This window comes from Xiphophorus hellerii, chromosome 19 (genome assembly GCF_003331165.1).
Source record: "Xiphophorus hellerii strain 12219 chromosome 19, Xiphophorus_hellerii-4.1, whole genome shotgun sequence".
Taxonomy (NCBI): Eukaryota; Metazoa; Chordata; class Actinopteri; order Cyprinodontiformes; family Poeciliidae; genus Xiphophorus; species Xiphophorus hellerii.
The window spans coordinates 19,844,799-19,866,794 of record NC_045690.1 but is presented as its reverse complement, the minus strand read 5'-3'; the positions used below and the strand labels follow the sequence as shown (position 1 = coordinate 19,866,794).

The following is a 21,996-nucleotide window of genomic DNA, read 5'->3' as shown; positions in this document are numbered from 1 at the left end:
GGTGCAGTATTGTGAAATTGCGAATTGTTTGGACATTATCTGATAGACTGATTACGGAATTTTACTACTATAGAAATCAACAAGTATTAGCAAATGCACTGTGGTAGTGTCTCCCAATACCAAATGCAATAAAGTAGTTGATATTAGCTACCTCTTTTTTTATTAATTTATCAAAAGCATTCGACAATGCAGAACCTACATCACTGAAACAGAGACTTGGCAGCATTGGCTTTTCTAATCATGGTTTTTGCTCATTTAATAATTATCTTTCTCAAAGAACACAGTTCAGTGTAGAAGCAAAGAGCTTCACATCCGGTTCACTTACAGTGGCTTGTGATGTTCCTCAAGGGCCGATTCTAGGATTACTTCTTCTCTTATGTATTGTTAGGAATGTGATCATTGCAAACTTTTCATTTTATGCTACTGACAGAGTAATGTCTAGTCTCAGCCAGTAGCTTTTGGATTTTAATACCGTACAATCTCAATGCGTTCTCTTTGCTAATTCTCTTTTGAGGCTGAATTAGCAATCAATGCAAATTCAGTCCAAGCTTGTTGACACTGTTGTTGAAACAGCTATTTCAGCTGACATATGGGCAGATGCCCCCAGAGTGGCATTAGAAATAGGTCACACCTGCATCAGACAAAAAAAACAAAACACTTATCTGTCCGTTGTGCCTTGAACAAGTTTTTTATTAGTTTCCTGCGTATCCACGGCAATAAACATGAGTCCATGTGGGAATTCGCGCTTGTTGCTTTCTGCTGAGAACAGGGAGGGTATTTTAAGAGCTGCATTTGGACTAAACGTTTTCCTGCCGAACACTTGAGATAATTTCCTGCATTGTGATTGGCTGAGCTGGCCTATGACGCATTCCTGCAACAGCCATTACTGATAAATGCTACATCAGCATTTCAAGTTTTTGTTTTTTTTCCCCCCCCAAGTTATAAAATCATAACATATGTATCTTGGGAGCTGGCAGAAGCCTACATCTGGTCACATCATGACTTGTGACAAGATGTGTCCGTTTGTGATGCAGCAGGTAAACTGTGAGTTTGTTTCTGCTGTCAGCAGCTGGCCTTGTAACACTGTTGCACTGCTGTGGTCTGCATGCAGTTTTTAATGACTCTGATTGTTTTATTGCATTATGTTTCTGTTCCTGCCCTAACAAACCAGTTGCCGAGGAAAGGTAATTTACTGTAACTGATACCACGGCAGCAATTAGATTTTGCTACCCTTGTGAAGCTAATTGCATTGATTTATGCGTTCCATTCTTCGGTTTGCGTTCTCCCACTGAATATATTCTAGCCGTCCACTTTTATTTGTCCTTAAGGTTTAATATTCCTGGGGTCTGGTGTCACATTTTGTTTTCTTTAAAGCATTATTGGTTGTCATATTAATGGCTTTGTTGTTGTACATTATTCCTTTTGAATGTTGCAGTCTTCCAGTACATCACAGAGAAGGTGCTGCTAAACTAAATGTATTACACTCGTGTTGGACTCCAGAGGGTTTTTAATAGCTATTTATTGAATATGCCACTTCTGTGTAATGCAGCCATATAATTACATTTGTTTTGGGAAGTGGTGTATATCTGCCCTCTCTATGATGAATACGCTGTTTAATGCAGCCCTCTCATCGTCCCCCTAATTAACCCTCCATCTCTCTTGCCTTGCCCACACGGGTCATAGCGCATTTCACTACAATGCAAGTTGAATCGCTGATAAAATGGTACAGGCACGCCGCCTAGTGGGTTGACTTGGGCACTGCACTTTACAAAATATCCAGACAGCAGCGTGGGGAGGGCAAAAATCTTAGAATCTGCCCCATAAGGGATTCTACTTCGTCCGTCTCAAATCACAACTACAAGATATCATTATTACCTTGCATTTTTATTAGATATAAAGTTCAAAATACTTTGCTTATTACAGCAGACTTCTCTGTTCTGTAGTTGCTTAATTACACTCAAATGTATCCGACTTGATGTTGTCAAACAGTAGTTTTATTCAAGACAGGACATCTAGATGATCACATAATAGATGAACAGGCATTTGTTCAGCACAAATTTATTTTTCAATATATATTTTTGCTGTGGCTGTGCTACGCCAGAGACCCACAACTAAGCAAACCTTCAGCCCACCAAATTTACATTTATTTTCTATGTATGCATACAGACACATTATGTACATGTGTATACACTTTATACACACATAGGTTGCCAGTTAGTCTTTTCTATAAAGTTTGCATCCAGTCAAAATTGTTTAACTTTGGATGATGCAACAACAACAACAAAAGAAACAACAAACAAAAACAAAATAGGATTAATAATAAAAAAAAGAGTAAATGAAGGATATAAAGTGTTTTGAAGACTCCAAAATTAGTCTGCATATTACCTGTCAACGAAGGTGCAGGTATCTAAAATTGTCAAAAAGTGTTGGGTTCTCGTAGCTACTTGCAAAGTATACTTATACGTTTAGTATTTTGTCATTTTATAACCACAAAGTTCATTGCATTTTATTTAGACTATTTGTGCCACATCAACACCGAAGTTCCATTTAGTTTGGAAGTGGGAGAAAGATTAGAGTTTTCAAAATGTTTGGTGCACATATCATTCAGCCCCCTTCTCTGTGATACCTCTAAATATAATCTAGTGCAACCAGTTGTCCGTTGGCATGTCATTTAATTTCAGTGTAAATACAATCGTTCTGTGAAGGCCTCAGAGGTTTGTCAGAGAACATTATTGATCAAACAACATCAGGCGGATCAAGAATAGGAGCAGACAGGTCAAAGATAAATTTGTGGAAAAGTTTAAAGCAGAGTTAGGTTATAAAACAATATTCCAAGCTTCAAGCATCTCACAGAACTCTGTCCAATCAATCATCTGAACGGGTTTGACAACTGGAAAGCTACCAAGAAATGTATATCCACCTACACTATGATGTCACAGAGACAGTTAATCACAGAATCTGTCAAGAGATCCAAGGTAGCTCTAGTAGACCTGGTCTCTATGGCAGATTGGCAAGAAGAAAGTCAAAAGAAGTTCTATTTAAAGTCATGCAGGGCGCACAGAAATAATGTGGAAGAAAGTGCATTAATCACATGGACCAAACACTACACCTAACCACAAAATGTGACAGCTCCATGCAGTGGAAATACTACCTCCACCAGGCACAAAAAAATCTAGCCATAAACATAAATCTAGAACTTCAATGCACTTTTTTAAGTTGATCCGGTCAAAGTCCAGACCCCAATCCAATCTTGAAACTGTGGTAAGGCTTGAAAACTGATTCTACCAAGATTCTCTCCATCGAAACTGACTATGCTTAAGCTATTTTGTAAATGTGAAAATATGGCAGATATACCATTAAATGGTTGCAAATGGTTCCGGAAAACATTGAGTCAGAAGGGCTGTGTACAAAAGCACACCACACTTTTACTTTTAAAAGTAGGGAAAATCTGAAAACAAGGTATCCTTTGCCACCCGCTTCACTTACGTGCCAATCTGTGTTGGTCTATCAGATAAAATATATTGAAGTTTGTGGTCATAACGTGACAAAAATGCGGAAAATCTCAATACAAGTGCAAGGCACCGTATTCTCAAGGAGCGCTCCAGCAGAGCAGAAAGGCAGTGTTTCCAGTGGGTCGTTGGTCACATGAAGCAGAGCGAGAGAAAAAAACTCTGTCTAAAAAAAGTTCAGCCAAACAAACCTGACAAGGCACCAACAATACACAAATGTCTTTTTTTTTCTTCTTCTCAAGTACAAACATCAAATTCAATTAGCAGGCCTTGCAAAAAGGCCAAAAAGAACAAAATAAAAACATGTATATGAGTACATATGAAATGCCGTTGTACAGTTGGAGTGGAAGTGTACATATGGAACGCATAGACTGTAATGTATTCGTCCAGACCTGCTGACCTCCCTTTGGAATGTACGAAGGGATCATTCCACAGGTGGAAAAACGCAGGCAGGACTTGCATCTGGCACTGAAGATAGCAGAGGATTCCCAGGAGGGCAGCTGATTCTGCCCTACCAGCAGTTTGAGTAAGAAAGAGGAAACAGGTTTGAACAACAAAAGTTGGTGATTGAGGAGCTTTGCAGCATAGCACCAGCATCAGAGATTTATTTATTTATTTATTTTTGTTAATTACCCTCCCCCCCTCCACCCCCAAGTAGCAGGTATCCAAGCACAGAGGGGTTGCAGCTACAGTTTGACAGTGACGATTATGGAGAACAGTGTCGGGGTTATGAAAGATGTGGGTGAGCAGAAGACTGTTTGTGTTGCATCACTGACTCAGACCATCCGTAATGTCATGTTGTCAGCCAAACAAACAAGGGTCAGAACTGGGAGCAGGCCTTTCGGGCTTTCAGCTTGCACTCCTAAAAACTGCCAGGCTGACATTTGCTCAAGAGCATCAACCGTCTATACATGTAGAAGACACAATCTCATTCAAGAAATTGAGTTTTAAGGCAGATCAGATCAAAGATTCTTGATATTTGAAGAATGAAAGCCTTTTCCATTTTTTTTTTTTTGGAAACAAGTGTGACTATTTGCAGGGTTTTTATCTTTTAAAAAGTAGTCAGGGGTTAAACTGGGAGTGAGAAAAAAAATAACAAAACAAAATAAATTGAAAACCACACAGGGAAATTACAGTATATTTAAGTTTTATTCGGTTCATAAAACAACAAAAAGCTTTTTTTATTTATCATTTAGTAATGAGAGCTGAACAGCGTTGACTTTTCTCATTAAAAGGCGAACAAAATCCCAATTTAACCCCTGTGTTTACATTCATGTGAACAATGACGCATATAACAATAAAGACCCAACAAGTGGTGAGATAAACAAAGCTGCAAGGCTTCATGCAGTGCTACCTTATTTAGATTTACATTGATCCTACTGTTGAGAGAACAGAATTACTTACAGTGTAGGACACATTTATTGGAACACCTAGTAAAAATGTTTTAAAAGCTCTAAAATACACCCATCTTTTATTGCAGTAGCATAATCTCACATGTTTTTTTTTTAAATACAACTCCAATCTTTAATTTGAACCCATTTATTGATTTGCAAGTATAATCCCTGTTAATAAATAATTGGATTTTAGCAACATTAGTTGTAATCAATTTAAAGCAAATATTATTGAGGAATTAAAAAAAAAGACTTTTTTGAATCAGAGTTTCTAGGTTTTTAGGAACATCTGATTAGTAATTTTCTGTTTCTGGGGAATAAATATGATGTGACACAGAGCCAGTAGTGCTTGGTCAGTGGCTAAAAGCAGCCAAGGCTTGGGCTCTGTTTCATACATGAATGTGTGAAAAAAATGTCATGCCCACTGTCAAGTACGGTGGGGCATCTGTGACGCTGTGGGCATGTTTGTCCTCAAAAAGGCCTCAGGAACCTAATAAGAGTGAAATCATGAACTCTGTGAAAACCCAGGAGGTTTTTAAGTAAAATTCTTAAAAGATTGAAACGAGTCATGAATGGATCTTTAAATATGATAAGCATAACCCCCACACCCTGGTAATATCAACACAGAAATGGTTCCTGAGACAATATCTCAGGCTCCAGAGCCAAATCCTGTTGGATACCTGTGGGCTGAATGATGAGAAGAGGATTCTGGAAGATCTAGAGCAGTGGCGCTCAAACTTTTAGCCATGTGACAAAACTGATTTGTAACTGTGAGCTTATAATAAACGACACATTAGATATTTTATTGACGACTCTAAAAGAAGTCACATTTTCTTGTAGAAAAGGAACGGATTTCCTACATTTGTTTTCAATTTTCTTGGTCTAGAACATTTTTTTTTTTAGTCTGTTCTCAGCTGGCCCAATTAAGCCGAGTTTAAATGAGTGGGTTATGAGTAAAACTCGCCACAAGTTTGTGGTCCAATTTATTGTGATATTAAAATGAAAGTCAAACAACGCGACTTTACCTAAAAGATCAAAGAAACAGGGTCTGCATCGTGGCCTCTTCTGGCGGTGTAAAAAAAAAAAAAGATCCTAAACTGCCAATTAACGTGGCCCACACTTTAAGCCTTTTCAGCAACAGTGTAATGGTGCGAATCACCTAAAACATCTTAAACTTATATCAATTCTCTCACAACAGAAAACACTAAAGCGGTGACCTCCATGGTACGTCTGCCGTGCTCTACAATCTAGTGTTGAACTAAAAGTGACCCGCAACACGATCGGTGACTCTATGTGCCTCTTTGCCGTATATTTGCCTTTAGACATAATGCGTTACTCGAACACTGCATTTATAATAATTCACCATTACTGACAGAACGACTTGTGTGACTAAAGATATGAGCACGCATGACTCTAAGAAAGCACAGACACTTGTTAATGAGAGTTCATCTGGTGGCGCTTACAAGCCTTAACATGCAGGTGGTGGTGGAAGGGTGACACAGAGAACCAAGGCAATAAATACATTGTATAAAACATAATTTCATATCAATATATTAAAATACTATTCAAAATAATGTCTTAGACAATATTGCAATATGAAATTGACTGATAAATAGTTGGTAGGCCTACACAGAGAAATATATATATGTATATATATATTTAAGTATCTGTGTCCTTCATAGTTTTGCTGTTTTGGATTTTTTTTTTTTTTCCAGAAATTTTCCCAGTTGGGCTGCAGTACAATCCAGAGAGCTAATACATTTTTTTTTTAAAACAATAAGAACAATGAACGTACAGTACACAGCCTCATAATAAGGATAAACACACTTAGTAGGCTACAATATAAAGGTCAAGACAGAAAAATAGAAAAATATCAATAGAAATCAAAAGTCAAATACAGAGAAAGTATATAGAGTAAGTGTACTTATGAGTCTTTGTGGTTCTTGGAGCTGGAGCTCGAGTCGGCTCTCGTTGTTGGGATGTTGACTGTGTAGCTGTAAATCAGTCCTGACACACACTTCCACACAAACACAAAAAGCTACATACGTTTGCAAATATGGACTCATGCAATGGCACACGGTTCTGCACAGGTGCAGGTGTGTACTCACCCATACGCAGTCAGTCTCACACAAACATACACATACACACGCACACGCACCCACGCAGATAAACACACATATCTCACATCACCGTGCAGCATTTGCAGGTCTGTTTCTTCTCCTTCTCTCCCTCCTCTCCGCCTCCGTTGGCCTTCTCTTTTTCCGCCATGCTGCCATTGGGCGGGGCCTGCTCCTCCATGGCCGCGTCCGCCGCCTTCCCCTCGCCGTCGTCAATCACCACGAACTCGGCCTTCACATTGCCGTCCACGCCCTCCATGCCCAGGGCCGTGTGCGTCTCCTTCTCGTCCTCAACGGTCTTGTAGCCCATGAACACCAGGGTCACTGGGTTGTCCTCGCTGGCTTGGTCGGGGCTGGGGCCCAGCAGCTTGGCTTCGACCCCCGTTACCTCTCTCTTAGGGGTCTGGCCGGAGGTCTGCACTACTCCGTTCTCACCTACAGGGAGCGCCAGAGCATTGACAAGAGGACAAATAAGGGGAGAAGGTGATCAGGATAAGGGGAGAGAGACAAGGAGAAAGAGGATATACTGTTTACTGTTTAAATAATCTGTGGAGCTATTATTAGCTGGCTTTCTCTTCATGTCAAGTGTTGCAGCTGTGTTGCCATGGACACAGAACTCACCATTTTCTTTGGCCACACCTTTATTAGCTGGCACGCCTGTCTCCAGTTCTTCAATTTCTTGCTCCAGCCTGGTTCAGAAACACACACACACACAAAAAATCACAAACCTTTGCTTTTAATACTTTCACTCCAAGCCAAACTTTACCTTTTTCCCCCCATTTAAGTATTATGTTTGTTTCGAACAGATGCTCACCTGAGGATGACCTGTTCCAGAAGCTTGGTCTTCATCTCGTCCTCCTGCAGACGCCTCTGCGTCTCCTCTTCTGCTGGAGCTCCATCTAGCAACCAGCGCTCCCTCAGTGACTTTGACTGCAAGTAAACACAAAACAGTGAAATGTGATTGTGTGCGTGTGTGTGTGTTTAACAATGACATTAAAAAAGAATAATGGAGGATCTCTGTCTGCCCTTGATGGCTTGGTGTTCTTGACTAGATTGTTTCCTTTTCGTATTTGGAAAGCACCTTAAAAGATACCTTTAAACAAGGAACAATTTGTATTTTTATCTGATTTTATGTGGAAAAATGAACAAAAAGAAGCCGATAATCGTCTAACTTTTTTGTCTGGAGAGTCGGACACCCCTAAATGTCTTCCAGTGCAACCGGTTGTTTTCAGAAGTCAACTACTTGGTGAACAGAATCCACCAGTATGTATTTTAATCTCAGTATAAATCCAGCTTTTCTCTGAATGCCTCAGGGGTTTGTTAGGGAGCAGCAGTGAACAAACAGCGACATCAAGACCAAAGAACGCAGCAGACAGGTCATGGATAAAATGTTGAAGTTTAATGGAGGGCTACGACGTAAAGCAATATCTCAAACTTGAACAGGTTGTCAGTCATTTTCACAATTAATTTAACATTTTTCCTCCACATTTTCAATTCTTACATGGCCAAACTCCCCAGTATTTTTCTGAAATAGCAGAACCCTACTCCTGCTCTTGGACTTGTGTATTGCGTGTTGGACTTCAGAATGCACTTCCTCTATTAATTTGCTGCACAAGCAATATTGTTTTATATAAAAAGCAGCTAAAAGCGCTTTTAGTCAGACAAGCATAAAACTAGAGATTCAATTCGATTGTTTTCTGTACTTTACTGTGTTTAGTCTGTATGATTGGTTGTTTTGGATCATTTTTTGAGTAATTTATGTCTGTTATTTTCATCATTTTTATGGTATTTTATCTTTGTGCTACTGTAAAAATGTTGCACTCTTCTATCCATCAAGAGTGTTATATAAACAAACTCTATTTACTTACTTAGTTACTTCAGTTGTCCGAAAATGGAGAGAACCACACACCAACTAAGATATTATCCTACATTTACAAGCAGGGTAAGGGAAGCTTTATTCAGAGAAGCAGCCAAGAGACCCCCACGGTAGCTTTAGATGAGATGCAGAGGTCCACAGCTCAGGTGGAGGAATCTGTCCACAGGACAACTATTAGACACACACTCTAAATAAATCTGGCCTGTTTGCAGTTTGCAACGAGCCATCCAGGGGACACAGCAAAGACATGGAGGATGGTGCTCTGTTTAGATGAGACCATAATGCAAGTCTATGAGCTACATGCAAAACACTATGTGTGGCAGAAAAGTAACTAACAACAATTTGGTGTTTCTACAGGCGTTTATTATGCTTTGCAAACTAAAAGATGCCAGAATGGAAGAGTCTTAAGTCAATTCAGCATTTTTACACCCCGATCAACCTTGAAGTCTTGTCATGAACTCGTAACCGGTGTGACTTGTAAGGGGTGATATTGGAATTGGAAAGAGAGCCTGATCTACTGCAAAGAAGAGACGGCAGAAGCAGCTCCGTAGTCTGGGTGCTCAGAGAGAGATGGTATCGTACTAAAGTGTGTGTCTGATGGGAGATATATGCCAATCAGCATAATCTAATAAAGATAACCTGATGAGGATTGTGCCCAAGAATTTTGCTGGTCTTTAAACGACTGAATGCGTTTGCTTCCAAGATGATTTTCTTCAGCAGGGATGTGGAAGCGGGTCAGAGTTGATGGGAAGATAACTGGAGCTAAAAATCCTCGAGCAAGACCCATAGTGCAACAATTCTAAACATACAACTACTCCTACAAGTAGAGATTTTAGATTGGAGCATTTTTACGCGGATTGGATTAAGCCCAGCTTTAAATTCAATCGAAATTTGGCCAAGGCTTGAAAATGAATGTTTACTTCCCCATCCACACACTCTGACTCAGTTTGAGTCAGAAACGTTTTTGGCTCCAGAAGAACAAAACTGACTTGCAGTTGTAATTGTAGCAAATTCCGCGTTACTTTGTGTTGGTATATCACAGAAACTCCCAATAAAACACACTGGAGTTCGTGAATGTGATATAATATGTGAAAATGTGAAAGAGGTACGATTTACTTTTGCAGGGCACTGTATCATGTGCTTGTTACAAGCACCTGAGTGACTCACTCTGATGCTGTCAGATAAGCCTGTGTGTCTTTTTGTACAGATGGGATTAGTGTCACTTTCACCGAGACACAGCAACAAGCGCCTTAGTTAATCTAAGACCAAATTCTTCTCTGTCCAATTCGTCTGCTGACTGGTGCCACTCAGGGATTCAGTCGAACTCTTGAACTGCAACCAAACAGTCTTGCCAGTTTGAGAAAATGTGGCGCCTGGCCATATTGGATGGAGGCTGCCAGCATCGAACATGTAATTCTGCTAATAAACTTAACTGAGCATGGGACTGAAAAAGCAGCTGGGTCAGTGGAATGACAACAAACCAGCTTTATTCTTACATTTTATTTACGACCGACTCTTGCCCGTGTGCTGTTCGCGCTGCGCTCATTTCTTCCTCCGGTTTCTAACCAGGTATTCTTATCCTGACAACACCCTCATGTGGAGAAGCTCATATCAAAGCAAATACTTGACATGCTTTGAGGTAAATATAACAGTGCCTTGCTTGCAGCTGTTAGATCACCCACTCACACACACACACACAAAAAAATAATAGTAAAAAAACTGAAAAACAAAGACGCACTGCTTTGCTAAATGAAAAAGCTTTCTCTTTTGTAAGCTCAGTGAGAATTCTTCTGCAATGATGCAACGTGAATTTCAACACCAAACTTCCCCTATTTTTAAAATAAAAAAAAAAAAAAACTTTTCCCCCCTCACTCTTTCCTCTCAGACTTGACCCCGGCCCGTTTCTCTCCCCGGAGGCATAAAACGTCCATGAACCTGGATGAAGTTGGAAATATTTTGGTTCACCTCCTGCTCTTTTCAACCTGTTAGTTTCTCTGTCTCACTTTCTCCACTGTGTAATCCAGGTTCAGACACTCAGCTGCCCCAGAGCTTTACAGCACACAGTCTCACGGTGTAATTCAACACTCCTCATTCCCCGGCCCTGCAAGGTCTCCTGGGCACTGAATCCAACCCCCGACTCACCCCACCCTCCATCTCTCTCTCTCTCCCTCGCTGTCTCTCAGTTTTGTTCTCTCGCCACACCCTACTACTCTAACGCCTGACATCACTTAACTGGCTCACTCATGCATACCCAAGCACGCGCGCACACACACACCAGGCTGCGTGAAAAAGTCATAAAGCCCGAGTGCTGAAGCTACGTCTCGTTCCATTGTTCCTCGCAGTAAAAGCTGCTAACGTAGCAGACAAAGGGCGGAACTGGGACACAGGGTGCACACAGACAGACGCGCGTCAGGCCGGTGCGCACATCCAAATGAAACGAGCAGCTGTAGACAGGAGAGCCTTGCTTCAGGAGTCATTTTATGTCTTTCGCGACCCAAATTTACCGAAACCAAGTTTGTCGTTCAACTTCGTATGAGTTCAATGAAATATTTGAAGCTGTTTTTGAACTTTTTTTTTTTTACTCTTTAGATCACAGGTGTCAAACTCCAGTCCTCAAGGGCCGCTGTCCTGCAGTTTTTAGATGTGCCACAGGTACAAAACGCTGAAATGAAATGGCTTAATTACCTCCTCCTTGTCTAGATCAGTTCTCCAGAGTCCTGCCAATGACCTAATTATTCTATTCAGGTGTGGTGCAGCAGAGGCACATCTAAAAGTTGCAGGACAGCAGCCCTTGAGGACTGGAGTTTGACACCCCTGCTTTAGTTGATGGAATTTTTCAGTATACGTCTGAAAGTAACCAACATACAAGTGGCCGAGTCGGAGTCTCAAAAGTATTGGGTCACATTAACTTTAATGACGTCCCATTCCTAATCCATAGGGTTTAAATTACTGTTGGCCCACCCGTTGCAATTGCAACAGCTTCAACTCTTCTGGGAAGGGAGTTTACAAAGTTTGAAAGTGTGCTTAGGGGAATTTTTGATAGCTCTTCCAGATGTACATTGTTGAGGTCAGACACTGATGTTGGACCTGAAGGTCCAGCTTACAATCTCAGCCCTTTTGTGCAGCCTTGTGCAGGTCAGTCAAGTACATTGAAAGCAAACTCACCCATTCACAAATTTAGGAACGTTGCTTTGTCACAGTCATGTTATAACCATAGGGGCCATTCTCAAACTATTCCCACAGAGTGAAGAGCATGAAATCAACCAAATGTCTTGGAATACTACAACATTAAGAGTTTCTTTCATTGCAATAAAAGGAACTGAGGACAGGTCCTGAACAACAACCCCACACACTGAATCTCTTCTGCACCAAACTTTATACAGTGCAGTCAGAGAAAAGCTGTTTTCCGGATAGCTGTCAAACCCTCATATGTTCCTCATATCTTCCAAACAGAGAGGCGTAACTTTGTCTCACCAGAGAACACAGCTCCACTACTCTGTTACATCACTACATGTGGCACTTTACTTTGCTGACGTAATGCTTGGAAGCAGCTGTCCGGTCACTGAAACCCATCCCATAAAGCTCTGTACGCACTGTTCCTAAAGTTTGGAAGACTTTAGCTATTGACTCTGCAGAAAGCCGGTGATCTATGCCCAGTGGGTGCCTCCCTATGATTTTATGCAACTGTTGTTCCCAATTAACTCCACCGTGTTACAATACCTAACGGTTGGCTTCTGGCAAACGGCTGGCGAATATTTGACAACTCTTCTGAGGGAAAATGTGGAGAAATTCGGAAGCTTTCTAGCACAAGCCCATTTCAAAAGAGTCAGCCTGTTTTATCGAGTCTGACGTCCCCGCAACCCTGGAAGACTAAGGGTTATTATACAATGCATAAATGGATGAATGTTTGATTTTTTTGATGACTTTTTTATAAAGTACCAAAATGATGTGTTGACAGCCCATGTTGTATCTGAACCTTTCACTGTTATTTTCAACATGGGGATAAGTAAAAAAACAATGAATTGTGCATTTTAGGAAAAACATTGTAGTATTTCATCGCAGCTTTATGTAGAATAACCAGGAAAGGATTAATCTTAGTAAGTTTTAATAAGTGAGATTTAGAAACGTATAGCATTGTACAGAGAGAAGTTGTCTTATTAAAACAGGAAATATTTTTCTTAATTCTTTCTTTTCCTTCTTTAATTTTACATGAACCAGCAATAGTTGTAAAACTAGTAAAGATATTTCGTTCTATGCACTTTTATAAAGTTATGTTCGTTTAGAACATGACATATTCACAATAACGGCTTCAGCTGGTGAAAATCAAGATTTATTTTGACAAAAATCGAATGCTAATTTTTGCCTGACTTGATATCAGCATTAATCTAATGTCTTTTCATCATCTTAGAATTTCATCTTCACTGCAAGAAATGAGTCCCTGCATGTATGAGGCTAGATTAGTAAAGTGATTCAATCATGGAGATGGTACACTGACTAGTGGTTTGTTGAATGAGGTAATTTTTTGACTTTTTCAGATTAATGCTGCCTGTGTAAAAAAAAAAACAACAAAAGAGACATGCACAGTGCAGAAAGAGTCTTCCCATGCTTCTCCACAGTGTGATTACACTTCCCTCTTAGCCCCCTTATGCCTGTTTGTGTCAGCGTGTGCGTGTGAGACGAAAACGGGGGTGCGGTGGGTGTAAGAACAGTTTCCTGTTGCTGGGAGTGGGACAAAAATCTGTTTCCTTTGCCAAAGCTCACTGCATTGTCTGGAGGTTCTGTGTTTTCTTTTGTTTTTTTCTCATTATGAGGCATGCACACAGAAACAAGCACACGCATGTGCACCCACACCCTCACAATGGTTTACTCTGAAAATAGAAAAAGCGGGAGCGCGCAGGGGTAACGGCGCAGGTCACGATTACTTTTTACAAACACCAAACGCCCGCACAGGCGCACACGAACCTCGACCTTTTGCTCCCATCTTTGAGCTGCTGAACTGTCCCAGGACGAAATAAGCTTCGATAGCGCTGACACATACACTGACAATAGCCTTGGTTCAGATATATTAAGTGTGTGTGTGTGTGTGCGCGCGCGCATAAACAGCATGTGGAGGAGCTGATGGCGTTATCGGCGGTCCATTCTGAACATTCCGTGACAGCGGCGGTGAGGGAGTATCTCACTGTGTTGGGCTGCAACATTGGAGAGTTTAATGTTGTTGTGTGGGTGTATAGCAGCTTTGACTCCAAAAAAAAAGAAAAGAAAAGAGAAAAACAGAGGCCTGCCCGGCAGTGATCCTGCTTCAAGTTCTGCCCAGGGAGAGGCGTGAGGGGGTGCAGATGACACAGATTTGGATTTCATCAGTGGAGAGCTCGAGTGCATTTCAAACAGCGTTAAAATCGTGCCTTCAGTCAGAATGTGCATTGCGATCCTGCCTCTGGTTGGCCCAGTGTTTTGCTTTCGCATTTGATCGCAGTGTTTCCCTAGATGTTTTAATGTGATTTTATGTGAAAGACAGCAAACGTGCGACGCTTCTGTCCAGCAGGGACAGTGACAGAGACGGCGTCCCCCAGGGGCGCGTTAACCGCCCCACTCCTCTTCTCTCTCTATTACAAAGTAACTATTCGGGGGGCTGGAGGACAGAAATCCACGCCACACTTTTCAGATTTTAATTGGTGTGAAAAAACATTCAATGTATTGTCTTCACTTCTAAATTATGCACTACATATTTTTAGTTTGTCACATAAAACCTCACTGAAAATACATTAAAGTTACAAAATGTGAAAAGTGCAAGGGGTATGAGTATTTCTCCAGGGCATTGTATTAATCAATTCTCCTTCTGTTTTAACATTTTTATAAGCAAACTGAGTTTTTGAGGGGCTGCCTGGGTAAAGTCAGACATTTCTGTTGTAACTATGATGTGTAGCTGTAGCTATTTAGCTAAGTTCCTTGGGCATTTTTTAAATGGAAATTTCACCACATTTACATAAAGGAGATAAGGAACCAATAATGTAAGCAGGTGAAGATTTCTGTGCAGTGAGGATAGAAGACAGTCTCACCAACAGAGTAGCATTTGTCTTCCCAAAGGATTGTCCTCACCGAGGTATACTGTAAATGTAAAAACATAGAGACAAGTGGAAGGAAGCGCATTACTACCTTGAGATGCTGGAGTTGCCGTCGGTCGTCATCAAGCTGCCTCCTCTTGTTTTCAATCTCTGTCTGCTTCTTCCTCTTCTCCTGTCGCCACACAGACACGAGATCTCTCACAAACCGGGCCACAGAGGTTGAACCAAGTAAAAATGAGGGCAACATCACCGGCAACATTATCGAGCTGACTTGATTTTATTGACAATTGTTACGACAGTTGCTTTTAATGACTGTTTTACAAGAGGAGTGCTGGCCCGCAGTTAAAAAAGGACTCTGAGCAGAATTCAACTTGCGAGATTTAAAGATTACATTCATTCATATAAATGAATTTTAAAAAACTTTTTAGGTATGAAAAAGTTTTCAGAGTTAACTTCACAAAGATATCTCCTGTGTCAGAGTTCAATTGGTCTTCGGGGCCACTGCCGACTTGGGGCTTACTTATGCCTCAGGCCGGCTTTGGATGGCAGTCTGCAAAGTGCTCGTGTTAAGTTTTGCGGCGCGTCTCCAAAAGGTTGACAGCAGTTTGGTTTTTAGGAGGCAGCTGGATTCTCTCAAGGTTCGAGTCATGAGGGAATCCAAACCGGCTGGCTTGGAGGTATGTGTGTGTGTGTGAGCGTGGTTTCTTTCCAGCTTTTCCCTGATAGAAACCTGTGAAATGATTTCATTTTGAGAAATAAATAAATAATAATAATAATTTAAAAAAAAAATCAAATGAGTCGTAGCCAACAGTGCAGGGTGTAAATCCCTGCCTACAAACAAATGAGTTAATCCAGCAAAAAGCCAGTTGACCCTCAGAAACAATAGAAACACGACTGTTGTATGACACTACGCCGATTTGGACTATTTATGTAACAAGTTATGATATGACTGGAAAGGCATTAAAATAAAATTTTAAAATTGTGAGACAGACTGCAACTACCTGCACCGAGTGGAAAAGATCAGTATGACATATTTTGACTATTTTATAAAATATCAAAACACACTGCCAGACGCATAATCATATTTTTGCAAAAATAGTTGAAACAAGTGAGCTTTTTGTAATGTCACCCAAGGGAAGGATTTGGATTTCTTGCACGCAACTCCACATGAAGTTAAAATAGATGATTAGGGGGTCGGGGAAATTTTGGTAAATCCTTGAATTCATTAATAATTCCTAGAATTTGCTGGGTGGAAAATATGCACTTGCTTTTCTCCAGCCAGACTCTTAAAAAATGGACTCATCAGCTTGGATTTCTGGAAGTTTGTGTGATACAAAGCGGTGCACAAATCATTCAGTCGGCCAAGAATTTCTCTAAAAACCCCTGGCGTTTTTTAAACACTAGATGCTTAATTTTCTTGATTAAAAGAACAACAAAAAAAACTGCATTTCTTATCTGTATTTTTTTTGTTTGTTTTGTTTTAACACAACAGAAAAGAAACAGACATCAAACAGCTGAGTGAGATACCAGGAGTTAGACAGCAAAAAAAAAAAAAAAGGAGCAAGCTGTATCTACACCATTAGCTTTAGATGCCTACTAATGGGGGGAGAAGATGGGCTCTAAAAGGTTGTCATTAAGCCTTCCTATCAGACCTCGACAGGCAGCAATGATTTGTTGTCTCTACAGCCGTCCGCGTGGCCTGATGTGCAGTCTGCAAGAGCTGGGAAGAAACAGGCAGTGTGTTCGTGTGTGTCTGCATGTGGATATAGCTTACAGCAATGACCTGGAGTCTCTCCTCTTGTGACACCTCCGCCATCCTGAGAAAAGAGAGCGAGAGAGAGAGAAAAAAAAAATTAGACCGATTTAGCAGCAGATATTTGGAACCCCAAATATCTGTGACCGTCAAGATTACATTTAGCGCCCTTTGGTGAGCAGTTCTCTTCTAGAGGAGCGTTCGCTCAACAAACCTGCACTTTCCAACGACTTTCCAGTGACTGAAGTGAAATATTTGGTCTATTTGGCACTAAGGCAGTGTCTCTTTCCTGTCAGGGTGAGACAGGGTAGGCAATGCTAATGTGGAATCATGGCTCTGCTGGAGATTCCTGCTCTAATGGGTTCCAGACCAGAGATCCAGGATGGAGGATGGACGGAAGCAAGATTTAAAGCCAGAGTGGAATGACTGTGACTGTTGCCCTACTGAGATGGGACGCTGAGCGATAGTAATAGTCATAATAAGTCTCCACTAAAGGCTCATGTTACGATTATACGAATGACAGGTCACAACCTTCAGGAATGGTTATTAAATGTGATATTTCCTTTGGAAGAAGGCTTTCGAATACCAACAAAAAGCACTCGACAACGAGACTGGTAATTTAGACCAGCCACATAAAAAAACACACACCATGGTTTATAGTATTAACATCAACATTTTGGATACGAATGTAAGAAACAAAATAATCGTTTGCATTTGAAACAGTAATTTCTAAAACTCCTGAAGGGTTGGATCTTATATTGCTCTTTGCTCAATAAAGCATAACTTTCAAAGGAACTCTAAACCATAGAAACTGGAAGCATAATTATAATTTATAAGGTAAAGATCTAGATTCTCTAAGGAATGCACAGAGGCTCCTCTTATGGTAATAACAGCTGTTCTAAACCTCAGAGTTAATGTCGGGGTCTTAATTCCGCACTGGCAACACACACAAAGGCAAATTTTTACAGTTACTAATGCTGAGCACTTTAATCACAAATAAAATAGGCAAAGAGAGTATTAAATGTCAACTGTAACTTGTCTTTGCTTGGTTTAAATATCAACTCTAATTAGTTTGTCTATGAGCGTGAGCAATCTCAGTAAAACAAGGTTTTAGTTCTTTTACTAGATCCCAGTAAATCCCAGTAAAACAAAGCTTTACTGGGATTGCTCACATGCCATATTGTGCATATCCAAAAGGTTGCCGTTAGTAACAGGTGTTTACAGTTACTAATGCTAAATAATGTTATGTCAGTTCTGTATTCATATTGCTTTCTAAACAAATAATCGCAAAACCCCATCTCACACAGTGTGACAACGCCTCTTTTACTAAAATGAATACAAGACCAGTGCAAACTATTTTGAATTTTTATAAACGATATAGTTCCTGGAGAGAAATGAGAATTTGCCAAAATAGGTATCAGCAAGTCAAAAGAGATCAGAAGGCTCGGATCAGTGAATGTCTAGATAAGAAGTGAAAAAGTATTAATCAGCCAAGAGTGTTGTGTAAGAGAGAAGACACAGTCAGTTCATTTTACTGGATATCCTCTACTGAAACCACTCTCTCTCTCTTGCTGAGAGGCGTGTCTGCTGAATGGGACACTGTGAGTGGAATGTATGCAAAGCATGCCTATGTTTATCCCTCTAAACATGAGATTTCGCATCTGCCAAAAATATCCATTGACATTTCTTTAGTTACAACCCAGATAAGTTTTGTTTTTGTCAGCAGAAGAGGAGCAGAATGGCACTTTTATGAATGGAATACAATTAAATATTTGTCATTTCATTCTAAATAAAATACCGCCTGTTATATGTGACAATGTGATTGTTCACAGAAAGTAAGACTGCTTCAACTTCTTTAAGAAAACGAAACTGCAAACTTGCATTTATTATAAGTTGATGTGTAAAAGCAACTGCAAATATTTCAGATTGATAACATTAGTTTTCAAAGCTAAAGATAATTGCCTAATGAAGAGATACCTAAGATTAAAGCCATGAAAATACACCCCTGTAGAGCAGAACTTAAATGTGGAAATCAATGTAGCCCAGTGATGGGGATGGTTAACAAGTCTAATTTACTGAGTCGGTGTCAAATTATCAATAGCTGCAACCTCAGGAAAAGATATTGAGTTCTCCCACTCTGTTTGGAGGCTGTCTCGCTCTCGCTTGAGAAAGAAAAAAACTGGGAAAACTATTTTGAGATTGTGTAAATGATAGCTTTTTGCACAGATTGGAGGAGATTTTTGCAACACAAAGCAATGTTTTCATTGCTGAGGAAGGGAAGCTTTAGCTTTCCTCCCTTCTCTAAATCAAACTCTCTCAAACAAGCAACAACGGAACAACTCTGCATGACCCCGACCACCTAAACCGACATGCTTCGGTGCAAAACACGTGCTGAAGTGGTGTCAGCGCTCCTGTTGGGTGGCAAGACTCCCACTGTCACAGTGCGAATTAGCTGGCACTAATTCACGGAGCTTATTATGAGGGCTGAAAACACACAGAGTCAACAGCTCTTATGTCAGCCCTGGTGTGAACTGGAGTCTTCTGAACCTCCAGGACTGCAGTGGTCTCAAACATGCGGGTTATAGGACTCGTCACACTCCTGTACAGCAATCATATGAGTGACCTCAACAAACAGACTGTTTTTCCACCAAGCCACATCAGCATCACATGGAGATGCTTCGGAAAAAAAAAAAAAAAGAGAGAGAGAACAGCAATCATCTGATCAACCCCTCAAGCACACACACAAACACAGTCATATTATACTTCCTGGATTTTCTTTCTTTCTTTTTTTCCTCATTTGACCTGTCAGGCCAATCAAGCAAAATCAGGAGGAATGAAAGCACATGTGAGAAAGGCATGTGGAAATTCTCCGCATAAAGAAAATGTTTGACATGATAGACTAGAACTGTAAAAAATAAAATAACCTAGAACTAATGTTATAAATATTTATCGCTTATCTGAACCTGTCATTATTATTATTATTATTAGAACTAAAGTCAGTGTTATCTGTGAAGACTTTTTTGCATGCCCAAATGAGGAAAGATCACGCTAAAGTTTTCAAGTAATGTTCCAGACCAAAAAAAGCCTGCTTCTGAAATAATAAATAGGCTCACTGGTAGTTGTCAGAAAAACAGCCTGTGATCAAATTGTCCTCTCATTGCCTACATGTGTCCCCTCGTAATGGACCTGCTGCACTGAAGTCCTGTTTGAAATTCTATTCACATCTTTGGTTGTTCTGCTAACTTTGCCACGCTGCATACAGAAACTGGTGCACAGAAGCTGCACACTACATTGATCGACATGGACTGTCATTGATTTTAGCCTGGGGTCATCGGGCATCCAGCCGGCGGATGCTAACATTCACAGCTCATTATTGTGATTTCCTTAACCATTAAGAATGCAGGATGACTGTATTGATGATTTTATTACACACGTTTCAGCTGAATATGACTATGCTTACGATATTGTTCACGACTAGTTTATGAATTAGTGAATGAACAAGCATCACAAAGAAAAGACTGATGGACAGTATACAGTTGACAGTAAGTTAGGTTCGAAAACAGGTTTGTGTTAGACAGGCAAATCCAGCAACTCAGAATTCACTCTGAAGGCAGGCGTTCCCAGAGTCACCAGATAGGTTTCAGAGGGGGACGGGTCACTGATAATCCTGCAGTGCCGAACAAAAACCAAAACAATACAACAAAAATTCAGTAGTCCTCGTATGTTATCATCAGATATGGGTGCAGGAGTTAAGAGGACAAAGCTAAGAATGAGTCTCGAACTCACCTGGCACTTGATTTGGCACACCGAGAAAGAAAAGGGTTGGACCCTGTTCACTGTGGTCATAAAAGGATACGCATGGTTAGCACCAGGGCTGCGTGTTATAAGGAAGAAATGTGATTATATTGGTGAATGTTGCAATAATAATAAAACTGGTGATAAATAACTCAAGTACTGATAATGTTTTTATGCTTTGGGTTCTTAGAAATATGAAGAATTCACGATAACTGCCTTAATAACAAGCACTTATTCAAAAAGTTGATTCTGGTTGACGTCACCTATTTTGGCATTGAAACAACACCGATTTTTTATCTTACTTTCTGGAACATTTATGCTCCATAAAAAAGCAAGAATCACCAAATACCTCACAGGTATAGTATCTAAATAATTAGCAAACAGAATCTGTACCTCACACCATTAGACCACCTCCATTAGTTCAAACCGTTGACACAAGGAAAGATGGACTAATGCTATCTGCAGCTGGATATGCGACTTGGCTGGTCAGACAACGTTTTTCAAATCTATTACTGTCCAATGAAGTTGAGCAGGTGAACAGGAGTATCAAATAAGGCATCCATTTAGTGCGTATTATAAAACACAACGTAACTTATACGTCAGGCGATCACGGCCTGATTTTTGTTGACTGTTTCCATTTTGTTTTAAACAAAATTCAAGGTTCAGTAGCGCTTGTCCAAGCTCCGTAACTGATGTGACAAATTTAAAAAGCATTCCAAAGAAACTTGGCGGATCTTGGCGTACAAATGCAGGCTGGTGTTCTGCTGCCTCTTAAACAAACTACACACACAGAGGGAAAAGCTATGTGGCATCGTTAGGAGAGTAATTACATTTGTCACAGTAAAAGGAAGACAACGAGGGAGGCAGGAAGTCACTTACAGACGGGGTACAATGACATATGGAATCAGATAAATGTAAGTGATACAAAATGTCGATCAAGAAAAAGCTGGAAACGGATGTGATCTTTAACAGCCAGTGGGGTTGGAACATATGTTTCTGGCAGTATGACAAAGCAGGTGTGTAACAGCCTAAGCCGGTAAAACACAGTCATCCTTTTCTTTCTGTTGGGTGCTCTGCAGTCGCAGCGTTTCCAGGAACCCATTAACTGGCTGCAAAGTGCACCATCATGTTTTCTAACCACATTTTGCTCATAATCCTCTGGCTCCAGTGTACACTTTTGCTCTGTGAAACTCCACTGAATCCCCTCAAAGAAATTAACTTAGTTCCTACGAAGCTACATAATTAATAATGTACGGTGCCCGTCACTGATTGAGAGCATTATGCAGATCTGAAGACAAATAAGCTTTACAGTTTACAGATGCAATGTTTTCTAACAGGAACTGGCAGGGTACATAATGACGGCAATTTTCCCTACAACTGCTTTTGTTTTCCTACAACATTTATAACTAACATATTTTATTTCATGTGACAGAAACATCTTGTTTTTAAGTATAATTGTTTGCTTTTGTAAAAGAAAGCTGATTGTTAGAGTC

General features: G+C 40.3%; 1 protein-coding gene across 1 annotated transcript in view; it reads right to left on the bottom strand.

Annotated features, from left to right (window-relative positions):
* Nucleotides 1-1,865: 1,865 nt before the first annotated feature.
* Nucleotides 1,866-21,996, bottom strand: part of palm1b (paralemmin 1b) — a 32,868-nt gene continuing 12,737 nt past the window's right edge. The window contains exons 2-6 of the mRNA XM_032547057.1: nt 16,730-16,772; nt 15,047-15,127; nt 7,832-7,947; nt 7,639-7,706; nt 1,866-7,452 (exon numbers count right to left, since the gene is read on the bottom strand). Of these exons, the coding sequence (XP_032402948.1) occupies nt 7,082-7,452; nt 7,639-7,706; nt 7,832-7,947; nt 15,047-15,127; nt 16,730-16,771 (678 nt within the window). The 5' untranslated portion in view covers nt 16,772 and the 3' untranslated portion in view covers nt 1,866-7,081. The remainder of the gene's footprint in view (nt 7,453-7,638; nt 7,707-7,831; nt 7,948-15,046; nt 15,128-16,729; nt 16,773-21,996) is intronic.